This window comes from Lactuca virosa, chromosome 7 (assembly GCF_052849685.1).
Source record: "Lactuca virosa cultivar CGN04683 chromosome 7, Lactuca_virosa_CGN04683_v6, whole genome shotgun sequence".
In the NCBI taxonomy this organism is placed as follows: domain Eukaryota; kingdom Viridiplantae; phylum Streptophyta; class Magnoliopsida; order Asterales; family Asteraceae; genus Lactuca; species Lactuca virosa.
The window spans coordinates 197,551,625-197,568,307 of record NC_136432.1 but is presented as its reverse complement, the minus strand read 5'-3'; the positions used below and the strand labels follow the sequence as shown (position 1 = coordinate 197,568,307).

Here is a 16,683-nt window from a genome sequence, read left to right as displayed (position 1 = left end):
CAAGCAGCCCAAGGAACCTTCTGGAATGAGGCCCTTGGACGAAAATATGATGATCCCTCATCATAATTTCGTTCCCCCTTACTCCATTAGGTTTCCCAGCCCAAAACTCAACTATCACACATTTGACAGTTTATACCCCTTTATTTAATTAATCTCTTTTAGTCACCAAATTAATTCCTAATTAATTTATGACTAATACTAATTAAATAAATATGATTTCTCCTTTAATATATTATTCTTATAATATATTAATAAACCATAATATCTTCTCTCTCATATCAAATTACCTTGTCAAGTTGCTTTGGTGAAGGCAACCCAAAAGGACCATGCACACTCGGGTCAAGTACATACCAAATATAGTTACGGACTTAGACACTAATCCAATAGTCTCCCACTTGGATAAGTCTAGTAACTACATCTCACATATGACTTCCGTATCCGATTAGCAATCGTAGCTTTCAATAGCCGCTGTCAACTCTGACCAATAATCTGTCCTTCAGATAAGGGATCGTATAATCCTCTGTTCTAGATATCATGCTAACAATACTTATTGTTTAGCATTTTATTTCTTGATCTCTGATTTGTTCGACATAGAACTCAGTTGAACACATCAACTTCATCCTGACCGGGCCCGGCACATAAGTCAAACCAAATCATCAAGTGGCCAAGATATCGCTTTTATTCTCATAGAATAAAAGGAACAGAAAAACGTCGACTAATATGCCTTTATCATTTACTAGTTAAACCACACACAACAATGCGTTTTATAACATCAAGTTACTGATGCGTTTTCGCATTATCAATGTATAATCAACTAGCAAACAATAACCATATCTCTAGGTTTAAAGATTATATGATATTATCATCTTGCGATCACTTGTGATAACATTCATGAAGTGATACCAGCAAGTGTGGGTCTATTCCAATGCTCAATACAAATTTCATAAGCACTCATAAACTTTGCAGCAAACCTTTGCTATGTCTAAAACTTTTCAGACAATCTACAAACAAATTTATGACAATCTTCCTTCATATCTACTTCCAACATATGAACGATTGTGGACTGTTCGAATAATCTTATTATTCAGGAAGTCAAAACATGCAAAATTGAAACAATAGATAAATAATCAACACAAGATAGAAGCTTTCTTATAAATAACACACCTTTATTTAATCATCAAATGTTGAATACATGATCATCCATTACAAGTTTCCTACCTATCTAATCTAAACTAATACCGTCCTTCAGCCCTACGCTCCTAGCGTGCTGCAAATGCTTAACCCTACTCAGTCCCTTCGTGAGGGGATCTGCTGGGTTATCTTCTGACGATACCCTCTTCACAACGAGGAGTCCCTCTTCTACTCGATGTCTAATAAAATGGTATTTCCTGTCGATATGACGAGATCTGCCATGATCCCTTGGTTCCTTGGTTAAGGTAACCGCTCCTTCATTATCACAGAAAATTTCCATGGGCTCTTTTATGGATGGCACAACTCCAAGGTCTCCAATGAAGTTCTTCAACCATATAGCCTCCTTTGACGCCTCGCTCGCCGCAATGTACTCTGATTCGCACGGTGAATCAGCTACGGTTTCTTGCTTGGAACTTTTCCAAGTCACTACTCCTCCATTCAGGGTAAAGACCCAGCCCGACTGTGATCGGTAATTATCCCGATCTGTCTGGAAACTAGCGTCACTGTACCCTCGCACCCTTAAGTCATCACTCCCACCGAGGACTAGAAACCATTCCTTGGTCCTTCGTAGGTACTTAAGAATATTCTTGACAGCAATCCAATGTGCCCTACCAGGATTCCCTTGATATCTGCTGACCATGCTCAAAGCGAAAGCCACATCAGGGCGAGTACAGGTCATAGCGTACATAATTGAGCCAACTGCGGAAGCGTAAGGTACTCGGCTCATATCAGCTATTTCTGCCTCTGTACTCGGGCTCTGAGTCTTACTCAGTTTGGTATTGCATTGGATTGGTAACTCCCCTTTCTTGGAATTTTCCATACTAAAACGTTTTAGTACCCTTTCCAAGTATGTATCCTGACTGAGTCCTATCAGTCTCTTACTTCTGTCTCTCACTATCCTTATTCCCAGAATATATGCAGCCTCTCCGAGGTCCTTCATAGCGAAACACTTCCCAAGCCAGGACTTGACCTCCTGCAATGTTGGGATGTCATTTCCTATGAGTAGTATGTCATCGGCATACAATACGAGGAAGCTCACTATACTCCCACTGGCCTTGACATATACACATGACTCATCTTCATTTCGCAGAAATCCAAACTCTTTGACCTTCTCGTCAAAACAAAGATTCCATCTGCGAGATGCTTGCTTTAATCCATAAATGGATTTCTCAAGCTTGCACACTCTATTTGGATGCTTTGCATCGACAAAACCCTCTGGCTGATTCATGTAAACATCCTCAGCCAACTTCCCATTTAGGAAAGCGGTTTTTACGTCCATCTGCCAAATTTCATAATCATGAAACGCAGCTATCGCAAGCATTACCCTAATAGACTTTATTTTCGCAACTGGTGAGAAGGTCTCATCATAGTCAACTCCAGGAGTTTGAGTAAAGCCCTTCGCGACCAATCGCGCTTTATAAGTGTGCACTTTCCCATCCATGTCTGTCTTCTTCTTGAAGATCCACTTGCACCCGACCGTCTTACGACCTGGTACATTATCAACCAAATTCCAAACTTGGTTGTCATACATGGACTGAATCTCGCTGTCCATTGCCTCTTTCCATTTAGCAGACTCTGGGCCTGCCATGGCTTCCTTGTAGCTGTTAGGTTCGTCCAGATTTACTAGTGTACTATCACTAATAAACGTATCCCCGTCAGTAGTAATATGGAAACCATAAAACTGGGGTGGAACAACAACTCTACTTGAACGTCTAAGAGGTAAGGACTGGTCAATAGGTTCAACAGGAGTTTCCTCCTCAGGTTGCATGCCAGTGTCAGAGGTTCCTTCTTCTCCTGACTCTTGAAGCTCTTCAAGGTCAATCTGACTCCCACTGTCTTCTTGGCTTATGAGTTCTCTTTCTCTGAAAACCCCTCTCCTAGCAACAAAGACAACATTGTCATTTGGTCTATAGAAGAGATAACCAAAAGACTTCTGTGGATAGCCGATGAAATAACACTTCTCACTACGAGGTTCTAGCTTGTCGTGAGTCTCTCGTCTCACGAAAGCTTCACAACCCCAAACCTTGATATGTGCTAACGAGGGAGCTTTCCCTGTCCACATCTCGTGAGGCGTTTTGGTAACCTTCTTGGTGGGAACTAAGTTAAGGATATGGGCGGCAGTCTCCAAGGCATACCCACAGAATGAGATTGGTAACGAAGCACGACTCATCATAGAGCGAACCATGTCCAACAAGGTTCGATTATGTCTCTCAGCCACACCATTCAATTGTGGCGTTCTAGGAGGCGTCAATTGTGAAACTATTCCACACTCTTTCAGATAGTCGTGAAACTCAAGACTTAGGTACTCTCCCCCTCGATCAGATCGAAGCATCTTGATTTTCCTGCCCAACTGATTCTCCACTTCATTCTTGAACTCTTTGAACTTTTCAAAAGTTTCTGACTTTTGCTTGATTAAGTAGATATATCCATATCTGCTATAATCGTCTGTAAAAGTCACGTAGAAGCGACAAGCGTCCCTTGTGGTGGATCTAAAGGGTCCACATACATCTGTGTGTATGAGATCCAATACACCCTCACCCCTTTCACATGTGCCAGTAAAGGGTGACTTGGTCATCTTCCCAAGTAAACAAGACTCACACACGTCATCGTCCCTAAGGTCGAAAGACTCCAAGACTCCATCCTTTTGGAGTTGGGCTATGCGTTTCTTGTTCACATGGCCAAGGCGACAATGCCACAAGCATGCTTTGTCCAAACTTGTGGACGAATCAATATTCAAAACATCATTTCCTAAATTATCAATAACTAACACAGATTCATAAATCCCATTACAAGGTAATGCATTGAAATAAAAGACACCATTCAAATAAGCATTAATAGAACCATTACTATTATCAAATGAATATCTGAAACCTTGTCTAAACAAACCATGAAAAGAAATGATGTTTCTTGCCATATCTGGCGAATAGCAACAATTATTTAAATCTAGCCCTAACCCATTACTCAACACTAAGGAATAAACTCCGATCTTGGTTACTGGTGAAGACTTCTTGTTTCCCATGATCAAGCTTATCCTTCCATGCTCCACTTCCCTACTTCTTTTTAGGCCCTGCATATCAGAACAAATATGGTAACCACACCCTGTATCAAGAACCCATGAAGTAGCAAATGATGAGTTATTAGATTTAATTAAATACATACCTGCGAAGGTGGGTTTTATCTTCCCATCCTTAATATCTTGCAGATATTTAGGGCAGCTTCGTTTCCAGTGGCCCTTCTGGTGGCAATAGAAGCACTCTGCTTCCTTGGGGTCAGAAGAGGGCTTAACAGAACCTGCTTTGGTCCCACTAGAAGAAGAACCATCTTGGGTCTTACCCTTATGGTGGCTCTTGTAAGGAGCCTTCCTTTTCTTTCCCTTTCCTTGGCCAATTGCCAACACATGAGCAGCTACAGTAGAGGATGATGCAACAGATTTGTCCTTGAGGTTGCTCTCAGCTGTCCTCAGGAGCCCTTGAAGCTTACTTAGGGTGACCTCTTCCTTATTCATGTGGTAGGTCATTCTGAACTGGCTGTAGCAGGAAGGCAAGGAGTGGAGGATGATGTCGATAGCCAAATCCTCATCAAACTTAACATTAAGTTTGAGAAGACGATCAACATATCTTTGCATTCTTTGCAAATGAGCAGTTAGGGATTCTCCACTCCCTATCTTAGCGGTGATCATGTTGGTGATGATCTCATAGCGCTCTTGCCTCACGCTCTGGTGGTACCTGTCCAGCAAATCTTGATGCATCTCATATGGATACATGTCCTCATAGGACTTTTGGAGTTCGAGGTTCATGGTGGCCAACATGATGCAATGAACTTTCGTTGCATCACGCTCGTGGGCCTCAAAGGCGGCCATCTCTTCAGGAGTAGCTTCTTCTGGGTTGATCCTTTCAAGCTTCTCGTCTAGGACATATTCTTTGTCCTCATAACGAGTTATCATGCGAATGTATCTCATCCACTCGTTGAAGTTCGAGCCATCAAATGTCACTTTTTGACACAGGTTCATCAACGAGAATGACCCAGAAGTGTTGTTGTTTGCGTTTGCGTTTGACATCTGAAATAGAAAGGAACAAAGTTTGATTAGAATGAATCCCTAATTAAACACCCACATGAGAAATTAGGGCTAGGATCCAACAACATTATTTACAACTTAGAAAAAGGATGTCGTAATCTAAAAGTAAATAATTTGAAGGTAAGTGAATGACGATTCACTAATTTTCACCATGAAAAACGAAAGAGGTTAAGTTTTATATGTATTTGAAAATTCCTAGATTTCTTTTGAGATTCATTGAACATTTCAATGGCATGTTTAAATCTCAATATGCACTTCAAATTTGCGACTGGGATGCCGAGGATCGCAAACAAGTTTGTGAATAACCATGCGAATCATCATGGTGCACTCAATGTCTTCATCACCTAATCAATGTGCTGGTTAGCCACGCACGCTCCATTGATCTATGATAAGACTTCGAACCACCCTTTGTCACCAATGTCAATCCCAAATTAGTGTGCTGGTTAACCACGCACGCTCCACTAACGTTTGACAGGGGTACAAAGTGTAATTCCATGGAATAGCATCATTTTCACATTTTACCCTAAAGTAACTAAGAGTGGGAATTTGTAAAACAATGTAGTTACTTTAATATTTCCATTATACTTATAATGAGGAATTAAGTGCCCTATCCTATCCGTTCGGCTAACGACCCTCCACCAGTCAAGCAAGCGGTAGATGTGAGTGTACATCCATTAAGCGCCATTTTATAGGCAGCAACCTTATACCCACCTTATAGACTGGCTTCGTGAATGAGGCCTACTAGCGATAAGACTAGCTTATTCTTATACATATATATAATAATTAATCTTATAATATCATAATTGTATAAGGGTGTATTTTAAAACATTTTAAAATACTAGTGTCTTTGTTGCATTTAAAATTTTCGAAAATTAGACAATTTAATTTAAAATTTTAAACACCAAAAATCTTTGATTTAATAATTATCAAAATTAAACAATTAATTTAAATTATTAAATCATGAAGGATTGTCATAAAATTAACAATTAATTTATCCTAATCCTTTTTATCCCCTAGATTTCGAATTTATGGAAAGGATAAGTCAAGATCTTCAATTATCTAGTTTAAACAATTAAGTTGATAATCACAAAGATGGCATTATCCAAATCCCTAAAATTTTGGGGTCTTGTCTTGGGGGGGCAAGGGATTTTCGAAATCCCTAGGGTTTCATAACCCTAATTTCGAAATTTGGAGGCTAGGCAAAAAAAAAGTTTAAGAACCCTACAAAAAATCGCCAACTAGGGTTTCTTAACCCTATTTTCGAAAAACACCAAGCCTTAGGGTTTACTTGCCATAAACCCTTTGTCAAATTCATAATATGTATCAAATCAAATTGAAAACAAAAACCAATGGCTCTGATACCACTGATAGGTTTTATACAAACAATCCTATGTGTGCATGCAACCCTAATTGGATCTATGTTTTCACTATAAGACATACAACTATATGAACACAAAATAAACCCTAGCATGCTTCTATAATTTTCGAAAATCATATAGAAGTGTAGTAGACATACCTTTGTTGTTATATTGCAATAACAACTAGTTTCCTTGATCTCTTGAACTCTTGAAAGCAAGCACCACAATTGTAGTGCCTCTAATGGCTCACAAACACCTTGAAGCAAGAAGGCAATTAAGAGAGAGAGGGGAAGGATGCTAATTTCGGCCCTAGGGTTTCCCTTGGAATCAAGTGGCCTAAAATTGAAGCATAGGGCATCTATTTATACTGTAGGGTGCTAGGGTTTCAGTCTAAACCCTAATGGATAGCTTAGCCACCAAGCAGCCCAAGGAACCTTCTGGAATGAGGCCCTTGGACTAAAATATGATGATCCCTCATCATAATTTCGTTCCCCCTTACTCCATTAGGTTTCCCAGCCCAAAACTCAACTATCACACATTTGACAGTTTATACCCCTTTATTTAATTAATCTCTTTTAGTCACCAAATTAATTCCTAATTAATTTATGACTAATACTAATTAAATAAATATGATTTCTCCTTTAATATATTATTCTTATAATATATTAATAAACCATAATATCTTCTCTCTCATATCAAATTACCTTGTCAGGTTGCTTTGGTGAAGGCAACCCAAAAGGACCATGCACACTCGGGTCAAGTACATACCAAATATAATTACGGACTTAGACACTAATCCAACACTTTATATATCTGTAATCCTTGTCACGACCACTACAACTTTCTTAATAGATATCAGCTTTATCTAATATTTATTTTCGACGCTCATTTTTATTCTTAATTAATTAACTCCTAGTAATTAAGCATAAAACACATAAAACACATAATATTCACATAATTCCTTTTCATTTCTTCAAAATGAGTTACAAAGGTTAACCTAGACTATCATATCAATATTAATGCCTAGCCTAGAAACACGGGCATTACAATTCTCTCCCCCTTAGGATGATTCCGTCCCCGGAATCACATATCACCAAACAACTGCGGGTAGCGACTCATCATGTCACTCTCCGTTTCCCAGGTGAGATTTGGCCCATTCGTATGTTTGCAACGCACAAGCACTAAATCGACCATCTTGCGTCGCAACTTCTTAGTCTTACGGTCAACGATTGCCTCAGGTTCTTCAATCAACCTCTTGTTTTCATCCAACCTTAATTCAGAAATGGGAATTATGTCGGGCACATCTCCCGTGAACTTTCTCAAATAACACACATGAAAGGTGTTATGAATACCCTCCAGTTCTTCTGGTAATTCTAGCTTGTAAGCTTGATTCCCGATCCTCTGAAGAACTTTAAATGGTCCAATAAACCTTGGACTCAACTTTCCCCTTTTACCAAATCTTATAAGTCCCTTCCACGGCGAGACTTTAAGTAAAACCGAATCTCCAACTTCGAAGGATATCGGTTGTCTTTTCTTGTCAGCATAACTCTTTTGTCGATCTTGAGCTGCTAACATCCTTTCCCTTATCACTTTCAACTTTTCAGCAGTTTGATGGACTATCTCAGGTCCCATAAACTGCTTTTCCCCATCTTCCAGCCAACATGATGGCATTCGACACTTTTCTCCATACAAAGCATGATAAGGTGCCATCTTAATGATTGAGTGGAAACTATTATTATAGGAAAGTTCTACTAGAGGTAAGTGTTCATCCTAGTTACCTTGGAATTCTAGGGTACATGCTCTCAGCATATCCTCCAATGTTTGAATCGTTCGTTCGCTTTGACCATCGGTTTGAGGATGGTAAGTTGTACCAGGGGCAGACCGTCATAGGGGTCGGGGGAGGCCATGGCCTCCCCGCTTTTGGGTCTCCTAATACCCGTATATGCATAACCAAGTTGAAAAAAATAACTAGAATGGCATATTTGCCCCCCCCCCCCGGTTTCCAGATCATGTCTATTAGTCTATATAAATAATATCTTAAAGCTATGCAATCTGGATAGGAATAACAAGTAACAAAATTTCCGGAAGATCAATAACAAAATCAAAACAACCTTGTTTCTGTAGAATTTATAAAATAAGGAAACTCAATATGACAATATCTATAAAAATCTATAAAAACCCCAAATTCTAATCAAATTTACATCATTTTTAATCCTTTAACAAAACTGAAAAGTGAAAACCAAAACCCAAAATTTATTCCGGCCGTCGAAAAACTACGTCTTGAAACTCACCGGAAAAACTTCACCAGTTAAGGCTGTTGTTTTCTTGTACTTTTTCCGGTCGCCGGATTGTTCGTACCGTACGCCCTCTCGCCTCTTTACTAGTCGCCGGAGCCTGGATTGAGACTTGACCGCCAACCGCCTTGCGCTTGAGTGCTAGCCTACTGGAGCTTTCCGCCTTTCCCCAAGTTTTTTCTTCGTAGATCTCCATTCCATTCTCAGTTAAAGGTATTTAGCTTTTTGACTCTTCTTTTCTTTATAGGTAGGTCTATTTATTGCTTTTTCTCTGTTGTTAGTCAACAACATATAAATAAAATAGAAAAAGTAGAAAATGGTTCATGTTGATTATGACTACACATACATACAACTAGACAATAGTATTTACTGATTTAAGAGATTAATAATTATTACTTTATTATTTATTTTAAATGGTTTTTATTTAATTGTATATAAGTTTTCTTGAACGGATGATATATATATATATATATATATATATATATATATATATAGTATTATCATATATTTGTGTGTATTTATATTTGTTATTATGATATGAAACAAATTAAAATTATATAACAATATGAAACAAATTAAAATTATATGCATTTTATATTATTTTTTGAAAATAAAATACTCTATTTGTATATATTTTATATTGTTATTTGTTAATTGTTAGTAAATTTGATTGTGTAGTTTATATCAACATGAAAAAACAATCTACTATTGATGGATTTTTCAAAAGAAAATACTCAAGTTCTACTCAAGATTCTGAAAACCTGCCGGAGATTGTTTTGGATGAAGATTCCCCCATGCCTAATGTTCGTCAGAACCGTTTCAAAAAAACTCATCTTGAAAATAATGAAATTGATCTTAGTACATTAGAACGAGATCCTGGTTTGCGTAAGCAAATTTATGATTATCCTGTTAGTCAACGAGATACTATTATGCGAGCATATATTAATCTTGGTCCCTTTCAACAAACACTTTCTGTATATCCGAAATCTGGACCTGAAACCCATAAACGTAGTTTTCAAGTTTCTTGGTTTAAGTTATTTCCTTGGCTTGAATATTCGAAGAGCTTAGATGCTGCATTTTGTTTTCCGTGTTTTCTATTCAACAAACCTTCTGGAATGGGACACTACGGCCAACGAGCATTTACTATAGATGGATTTCAGAACTGGAAGAAAGTTGGTGGAAAAAATTGTGCCTTTTTGCAGCACATGGGCTCTGAGTGTACATCTTTTCACAATGTTGCACAAAAATCATGTGATGATTTGTTAAATGAGGTGCAAGATATACGGAATGTGTTTGAGACATTTACAGAAGAAGAGCGTAAAAATAATAGATTGAGATTGAAGGCTACTATTTATACAGTCCGTTTGTGTGCCTTTCAAGGAATTGCATATAGAGGCCACGATGAAGGACAAGATTCTATAAACAAAGGAAATTTTCGTGAAATATTGAAGGCACTTGGTGATTTTAACACAGAGTTGGAAGAATTGTTTCGTACTGCTCCTAAACATGCATTATATACATCACCATCAATTCAAAAAGAGATTTTAAACCTTATATCAACTAAGGTGAGGAAGATGATTTGTGAGGAGATTAATGGTGGAAAATTTTGTTTACTTGTTGATGAAGCACGCGATCAGTCTAATAAAGAACAAATGTCAATTGTTTTGAGATTTTTAAATAAAGATGGCTTTATTATGGAGCGTTTCTTTGGGCTTGTTCATGTACCTAACACTACAGCAAAAACTCTTAAGAATGCAATTTATTATGTATTGTCACGTAACAATCTTGATCTTAAGTCAATTCGTGGTCAAGGGTATGATGGTGCAAGCAATATGCGAGGTAATTTCAAGGGTTTGCAAGCATTGATTTCAAATGATTGTCCTTATGCATACTATGTTCATTGTTTTGCCCATCGATTACAATTAGCATTAGTGGCTGCTTCACAAGGAGTTGTTGTATTACAAAAGTTTTTTACTCGATTATCTTTTGTTATCAATGTTGTTGGTGCTTCCTCCAAGCGTACCGACCAACTTAGAGATGCACAAGCTGAGGAAATTGCATATAAGATTTCTATTGACGAGTTAGAGACAGGTAGAGGTCTTAATCAAATTGGTACATTACAACGAGCTGGTGATACTAGATGGAGTTCTCACCTCAAATCAGTTTCAAGCTTAATCAAAATGTTTAGTCCAACTTGTGAGGTTTTACTTAAAATTATTAAGGATGGAACCGGTTCAATCAAAGGCGATGCAGATTCAGCATATGAGGCTATTACTACATTTGAGTTCATTTTTGTTCTTCATCTCGAGAAAGAAATAATGGAGATCACCGATTTGCTTTGTCAAGCTTTACAAAGACAATCTCAAGATATTTGTAATGCATTGAGGCTAGTTGCATCCACCAAATTGTTATTGCAAAAAATGAAAGATGAAAGATGGGATGGTTTACTCTCTCTTGTTATGTCATTTTGTCAGGAGCGGAACATTGATATCCCCGATATGTCTTCTCCATACTTTAGTAGAGGGGCTCGAGCACGTAACGAGGGTAGTGATCATACACTTGAACATCATTACCGAGTGGATATATTTTATGAAGCAATTAATTGTTAATTAATGGAAATAAATCATCGATTCAGTGATAGATCAACAGAATTGCTTCGACTTTCAACAACTTTAGATCCTAAAAGTGTTAATGAGCCCTTTCGAAGTGGTGATGTAATTAAGTTAGTAGAGAAGTTTTATCCTGAAGATTTCAATGAACAAGAGAAAGTAGTTTTGAAGATACAACTTCAACATTATGAGATTGATGTCGTTCAACATGCAGATTATAAACTATTGACATCTGTGTCAGAATTGTGTCAATGGCTTATAAAGACTAGAAGAATAACGAACTTTCATCTTATTTATCGAGTAGCTAGTCTTGTACTTACTCTTCCAGTTTCTACTGCTACAACGGAGAGGTCATTTTCAGCAATGAACCTCATTAAAACAAAGTTACGGAATAAAATGGAAGACGAGTTTTTGAATGACTCATTGGTTTTGCACTTCGAACGGGAACTTGCTGAAAAGATTAGTTTAGAGACAGTTGTACAAGACTTTAAAAATGCAAAAGATCGCCGCGTTCCACTTTGATAAATGATGTAACATAGTTATATTGTTTTTCTTTTTTACACTTTTGATATGTCAGAAATTTGAACCAAATAAAATTTGTTTATATATTTAATTATGAAGTTTTGATTCCGCCCCCCCCCCCTTGTTGTAACGCTTGTGTTCCGCCCCTGAGCTGTACTCAAACACAACTTGGTACCCAATTCCTCTTGTAGACTTCTCCAAAACCTTGAGGTAAAACGGCTGTCACGATCGGATACAATCGTTAACGGAACACCGTGAAGCCTCACAATTTCCTTCATGTAAGAATTCGCAAGTTTATCCATAGACCATTTCTCGTTAGCGCTATGAAATGCGCACTCTTAGTGAAGCGATCAACGACCACCCAAATCATGTCGTGACCGTTCCTTGTTCTGGGCAGTTTAGTCACAAAATCCATTGTGATGTCCTCCCATTTACCCATGGGTACAGGTAAAGGTTCTAAACTCCCATACAGTTTCTGATGTTGTGCCTTAACCCTAGCACAAGTTACACATTTGGCCACATACTTAGCAACATCAAGCTTCATCGTCGGCCACCAGTAATAGGGTTTTAGATCCCTATACATTTTCGTACTGCCGGGATGAATCGAGTACATGGTCTTGTGAGCTTCTTCCATCAGAAGATCTCTTACTCCTCCCGTCTTAGGTACCCAAATCCTATCTTTGAATACTTTCAGTCCTTGACCGTTTGTATCAAACACCAACATTTTACCCAAACGTTCCTCCTTCCGGTCATTTTTCTCTAAAGCTTCCTCCTGAGCTTTCTTTATACTTTCCACAATTGTAGAGACAACTTCAATTCTCAACGCTCTTGGCCTTCTCTTTTCAAGATTCACCTTCCGACTGAGAGCATCAGCAACAACATTTGCTTTACCAGGGTGGTAAAGTATCTCACAGTCGTAGTCCTTGAGTAACTCCAGCCAGCGCCGTTGCCTCATGTTTAATTCCTTCTGATTAAAGAGATATTGAAGACTCTTATGATCAGTGAAAAGTTTGCATTTAGTACCATAAAGATAGTGCCTCCATATCTTTAAGGCGAATACTACCGCTGCCAACTCCAGATCATGAGTGGGGTAGTTCTTTTCATGCTCTTTCAATTGCCTCGATGCATACGCTATCACTTTATCCCTTTGGGTCAGAACACATCCTAACCCAACTCCAGAGGCATCACTATAGACTGCGAAGTCATCAACTCCTTCTGGTAACGAAAGAATCGATGCTTCACACAATCTCTTCTTTAACTTCTCAAAGTCTTCCTTATGCTTCTCATTCCAAGCATAAGTAGCTCCTTTGTGGGTCAAAGCTGTTAATGGAGTAGCGATCGAAGAAAAGCCTTGGATAAATCGACGATAATATCCGGCTAATCCTAAAAAGCTTCGAATCTCCGTAGGACTTTTTGGTTGTTCCCACTTCATTACAGCTTCAATCTTTGCTGGGTCAACCATTATTCCTTCTTGGTTAACCACATGACCTAAAAATTGGACTTCTTGAATCCAAAATTCACATTTGGAGAACTTTGCATACAGCTTCTCCTTTTTCAGAACTTCTAGCACTTCGCGCAGATGCTTTTCGTGCTCCTTCTTGCTTTTCGAATAGATCAAGATATCGTCTATGAATACTATCACGGATTTATCAAGGTATGGTTTACAAACCCTGTTCATCAAATCCATGAAAGCTGATGGGGCATTGGTTAATCCGAACGACATAACCAAAAATTCATAGTGTCCATATCTTGTTCTGAACGCAGTCTTCTCGATATCCTGCTCTCTCACCTTTAGTTGATGGTATTCGGACCTAAGATCGATCTTCGAGAAATAGCTCGAACCTTGCAACTGGTCGAACAGGTCATCGATCCTCGGCAACGGGTACTTGTTCTTTATCGTCGCTTTATTCAGCTCTCTGTAATCGATGCACATTCTCATGCTCCCGTCTTTCTTCTTTACAAATAACACAGGGGCTCCCCAGGGTTATGGATTAGGTCGAATGAAACCTTTGTCCAATAACTCCTGAAGTTGTGTCATAAGTTCTTTCATCTCTGTTGGTGCTAATCGATATGGTGCTTTTGCTATCGGCGTCGTTCCTGGTAACAAGTCGATACGAAATTCTATTTGTCGATCAGGGGGCAATCCGGAAAGATCTTCGGGAAAGACTTCCGGATAATCACACACCACCGGAATATCCTGCACCTCCTTCTTTTCCTTCTGAGCATCGATCACGAACGCTAGATATGATGTACACCCCTTGGCCAAACACTTTTTGGCTTCCATTAGGGAAATGATTCCAGAGTTTACTCTGCGTTTGTCTTCGTACACCATAAACGACTCTTTCTCTGGCGGGTTTACTTTTACTATCTTCTTTCTACATAATATTTCGGCATCATTGGCGCTAAGCCAATCCATTCCTAAAACTATGTCGAATCCATTTAACACGATAGGAAATAATTCCTCGTGGAACTTATTCCCATCCAAGTCAATGAGGATGTTTTTCATACGATGGCTAACAGGTACAAACTTGCCACTAGCAATCTCGACTATTATAGCATTAATTAGTCTATCTACAGGCAAAGCTAGTTTTCGACCAAATTCATGTGAAATAAAGGAGTAATTGGCTCCAGAATCAAACAAAATTTGGGCAGGCAATTCGTTTACGAGAAAGGTACCTGAAGCGACATCGGCTTCTTCTTTCGCAGCTTCAAGTGTCATCTGAAAGGACCTCGCCTTCGGCTTTGGTGGCAGATTGGGTTTCGCTGCGTCTTTCTTCTTCGGGCAATCCTTCAAAATATGCCCTTCTTCATGGCACCCATGACAGACGTTATTAGTGAAGGTGCAATTATTGGCATAATGCCCTTGCTTTCCACACTTGTAACAAGTGAGTTCCACGCTACACTTCCCAACATGTTTCTTCTTGCACTTGTCACACCACTTGGCTTCGGCTCCTCCTCCGAATTTTCTCGAACCAGTGTTCGAGAACTTGTTCTTTTTATTGGAACCTGAAGTTCCTTCAAACTTTCTCTTTTCGCCAACTTCAACCTTGCTGGCGGCTCTCCCTTTTATCATATCTTCAACAGACTTGACAGCCCAGATAGTTGCCTCCAAAGTAAGTGCCTGACGTACTGGCACCGCATACTCCCATGGAAGTCCCTTTGCGTACCTGTCAATTTTCGCCAGCTCATCTGGGACAATACGCAAAGCAAACTCCATTTTGTCTGTGAAGTTATTCGTATATTCGTCAACGGTCATACTCTCCTTCTTCAATGTTAGAAATTGGTTTTCTAACTCAAGTACGTTTTGGGCCGAGCAGTACTTGCGCTTGAAGTGCACCAAGAACTCTGCCCAAGTCAGTTGCAGTGGCTCATTAGGGCTTAGGGTTTTCCCCAAAGTGTTCCACCAACGAGCAGCACTACCCCTGAACTGACGCACTGCAAAGGTGGTTTGTAACTTGCCTTGGCAATCAAAAGTCATGAAAGCCAATTCCATTTCCGAGATCCGATCCATTACTCCGACAGGATCTTCTTTTCCAGTGAAGGTCGATGGCTTGCAAGTCATAAAGTCCTTATACTTTCACCCATTTCTCTCCACTCTAACCTCGTGGTTATTTCTTCCAACCACAAGCGGTTCACTATGACCAACCGATCTACTGTTGTTTCCTTCTTCAGATCGATCGTCATTCAATACACGTTGTTCAACAGGAACTGAAGGTTCATCCCTGTTGTTCAGCAACATTTGCCTCAATTCCTCCCTCTGTTCAGCCATCATGGTCTGAATCATAGTTCGTACTCCAGCCATGGTGATGGGTTCGGGTGCAGCTCCTACTATCGGCACCTGTTCCACCACTTGAGGTTGAGGTTGTTGGTTTCTGTTTGCATTTCCCGCTCCACTTCGAGTTCTTGCCATTATAATCTATATACCGAATAAGGCGAATTTAGGTCTTTATCCTATTTAGACATTTCAATTCCCTTATCACTCTGAAACGTTTACATGTTAGTTCTAATCTCGTAATCATACGCTTAGAATCCTACACACATAAGGTTTCCAGATCCGGTCGGCAACAGACCATAGATCCGAACAAATAATGGCATATATGGCAAACATATAGCATTTAGCACATAAAAGCATTTTAGGCACCTTTCCTAAAATAAACTAGTGCTCGTGTCTAAAATATGGTAGACACTCATCTCACAATCATCACTTAGCATTCTAAGTTTAAGTCTAGAAATTGTAGGATATTTCTTAGTTCGCTTAAACTAATGCTCTGATACCAACTGTGACATCCCCTAATTTCTCGGCCAGAAAAGACCGATTTAATTTATGTTTTTTAAAATAAAATCAGAGAAATCTTTTCAAAAGATGTTGCGGAATAGGTCCCCAAAACAAAACATGATAAAAGTTTATCAAAACCTTTCTATAAGAAATGTATAGTTTCATTTCATATCAAAACCTCGGGATGTCATGTTCCGATACAGATCAAAAGCATAAACAAGACATTATAAGCCTTACAACAGTTATTTACAACTACTGGCCTATAATCCAAAAATCTCTCATCGTCCTCCGACTATGTTCGGGGTCCACTACCTGTAATCATAAAAAGCTGAGTGGGTCAGGTTTGGGAGCCTGGTGA

The 16,683-nt window shown here is 39.0% G+C and overlaps 2 protein-coding genes across 2 annotated transcripts; both read left to right on the top strand.

Moving 5' to 3' along the window:
• Positions 1-9,607: 9,607 nt before the first annotated feature.
• On the top strand, positions 9,608-11,527 carry LOC145127444 (uncharacterized). Its single transcript, XM_079062639.1, has one exon. The coding sequence runs from the start codon at positions 9,608-9,610 to the stop codon at positions 11,525-11,527; it is 1,920 nt and encodes a 639-aa protein (XP_078918765.1).
• Positions 11,528-11,530: 3 nt separating this feature from the next.
• Positions 11,531-12,049, top strand: LOC145127443 (uncharacterized). The gene has a single exon (XM_079062638.1). It carries the CDS (start codon positions 11,531-11,533, stop codon positions 12,047-12,049), a length of 519 nt encoding a protein of 172 aa, XP_078918764.1.
• The last annotated feature ends 4,634 nt before the right edge of the window (positions 12,050-16,683 follow it).

Coding starts and splice junctions, on each gene's coding strand:
- LOC145127443 (XM_079062638.1), top strand. CDS start 11,531: ATGGAAATAAATCATCGATTCAGTGATAGATCAACAGAATTGCTTCGA.
- LOC145127444 (XM_079062639.1), top strand. CDS start 9,608: ATGAAAAAACAATCTACTATTGATGGATTTTTCAAAAGAAAATACTCA.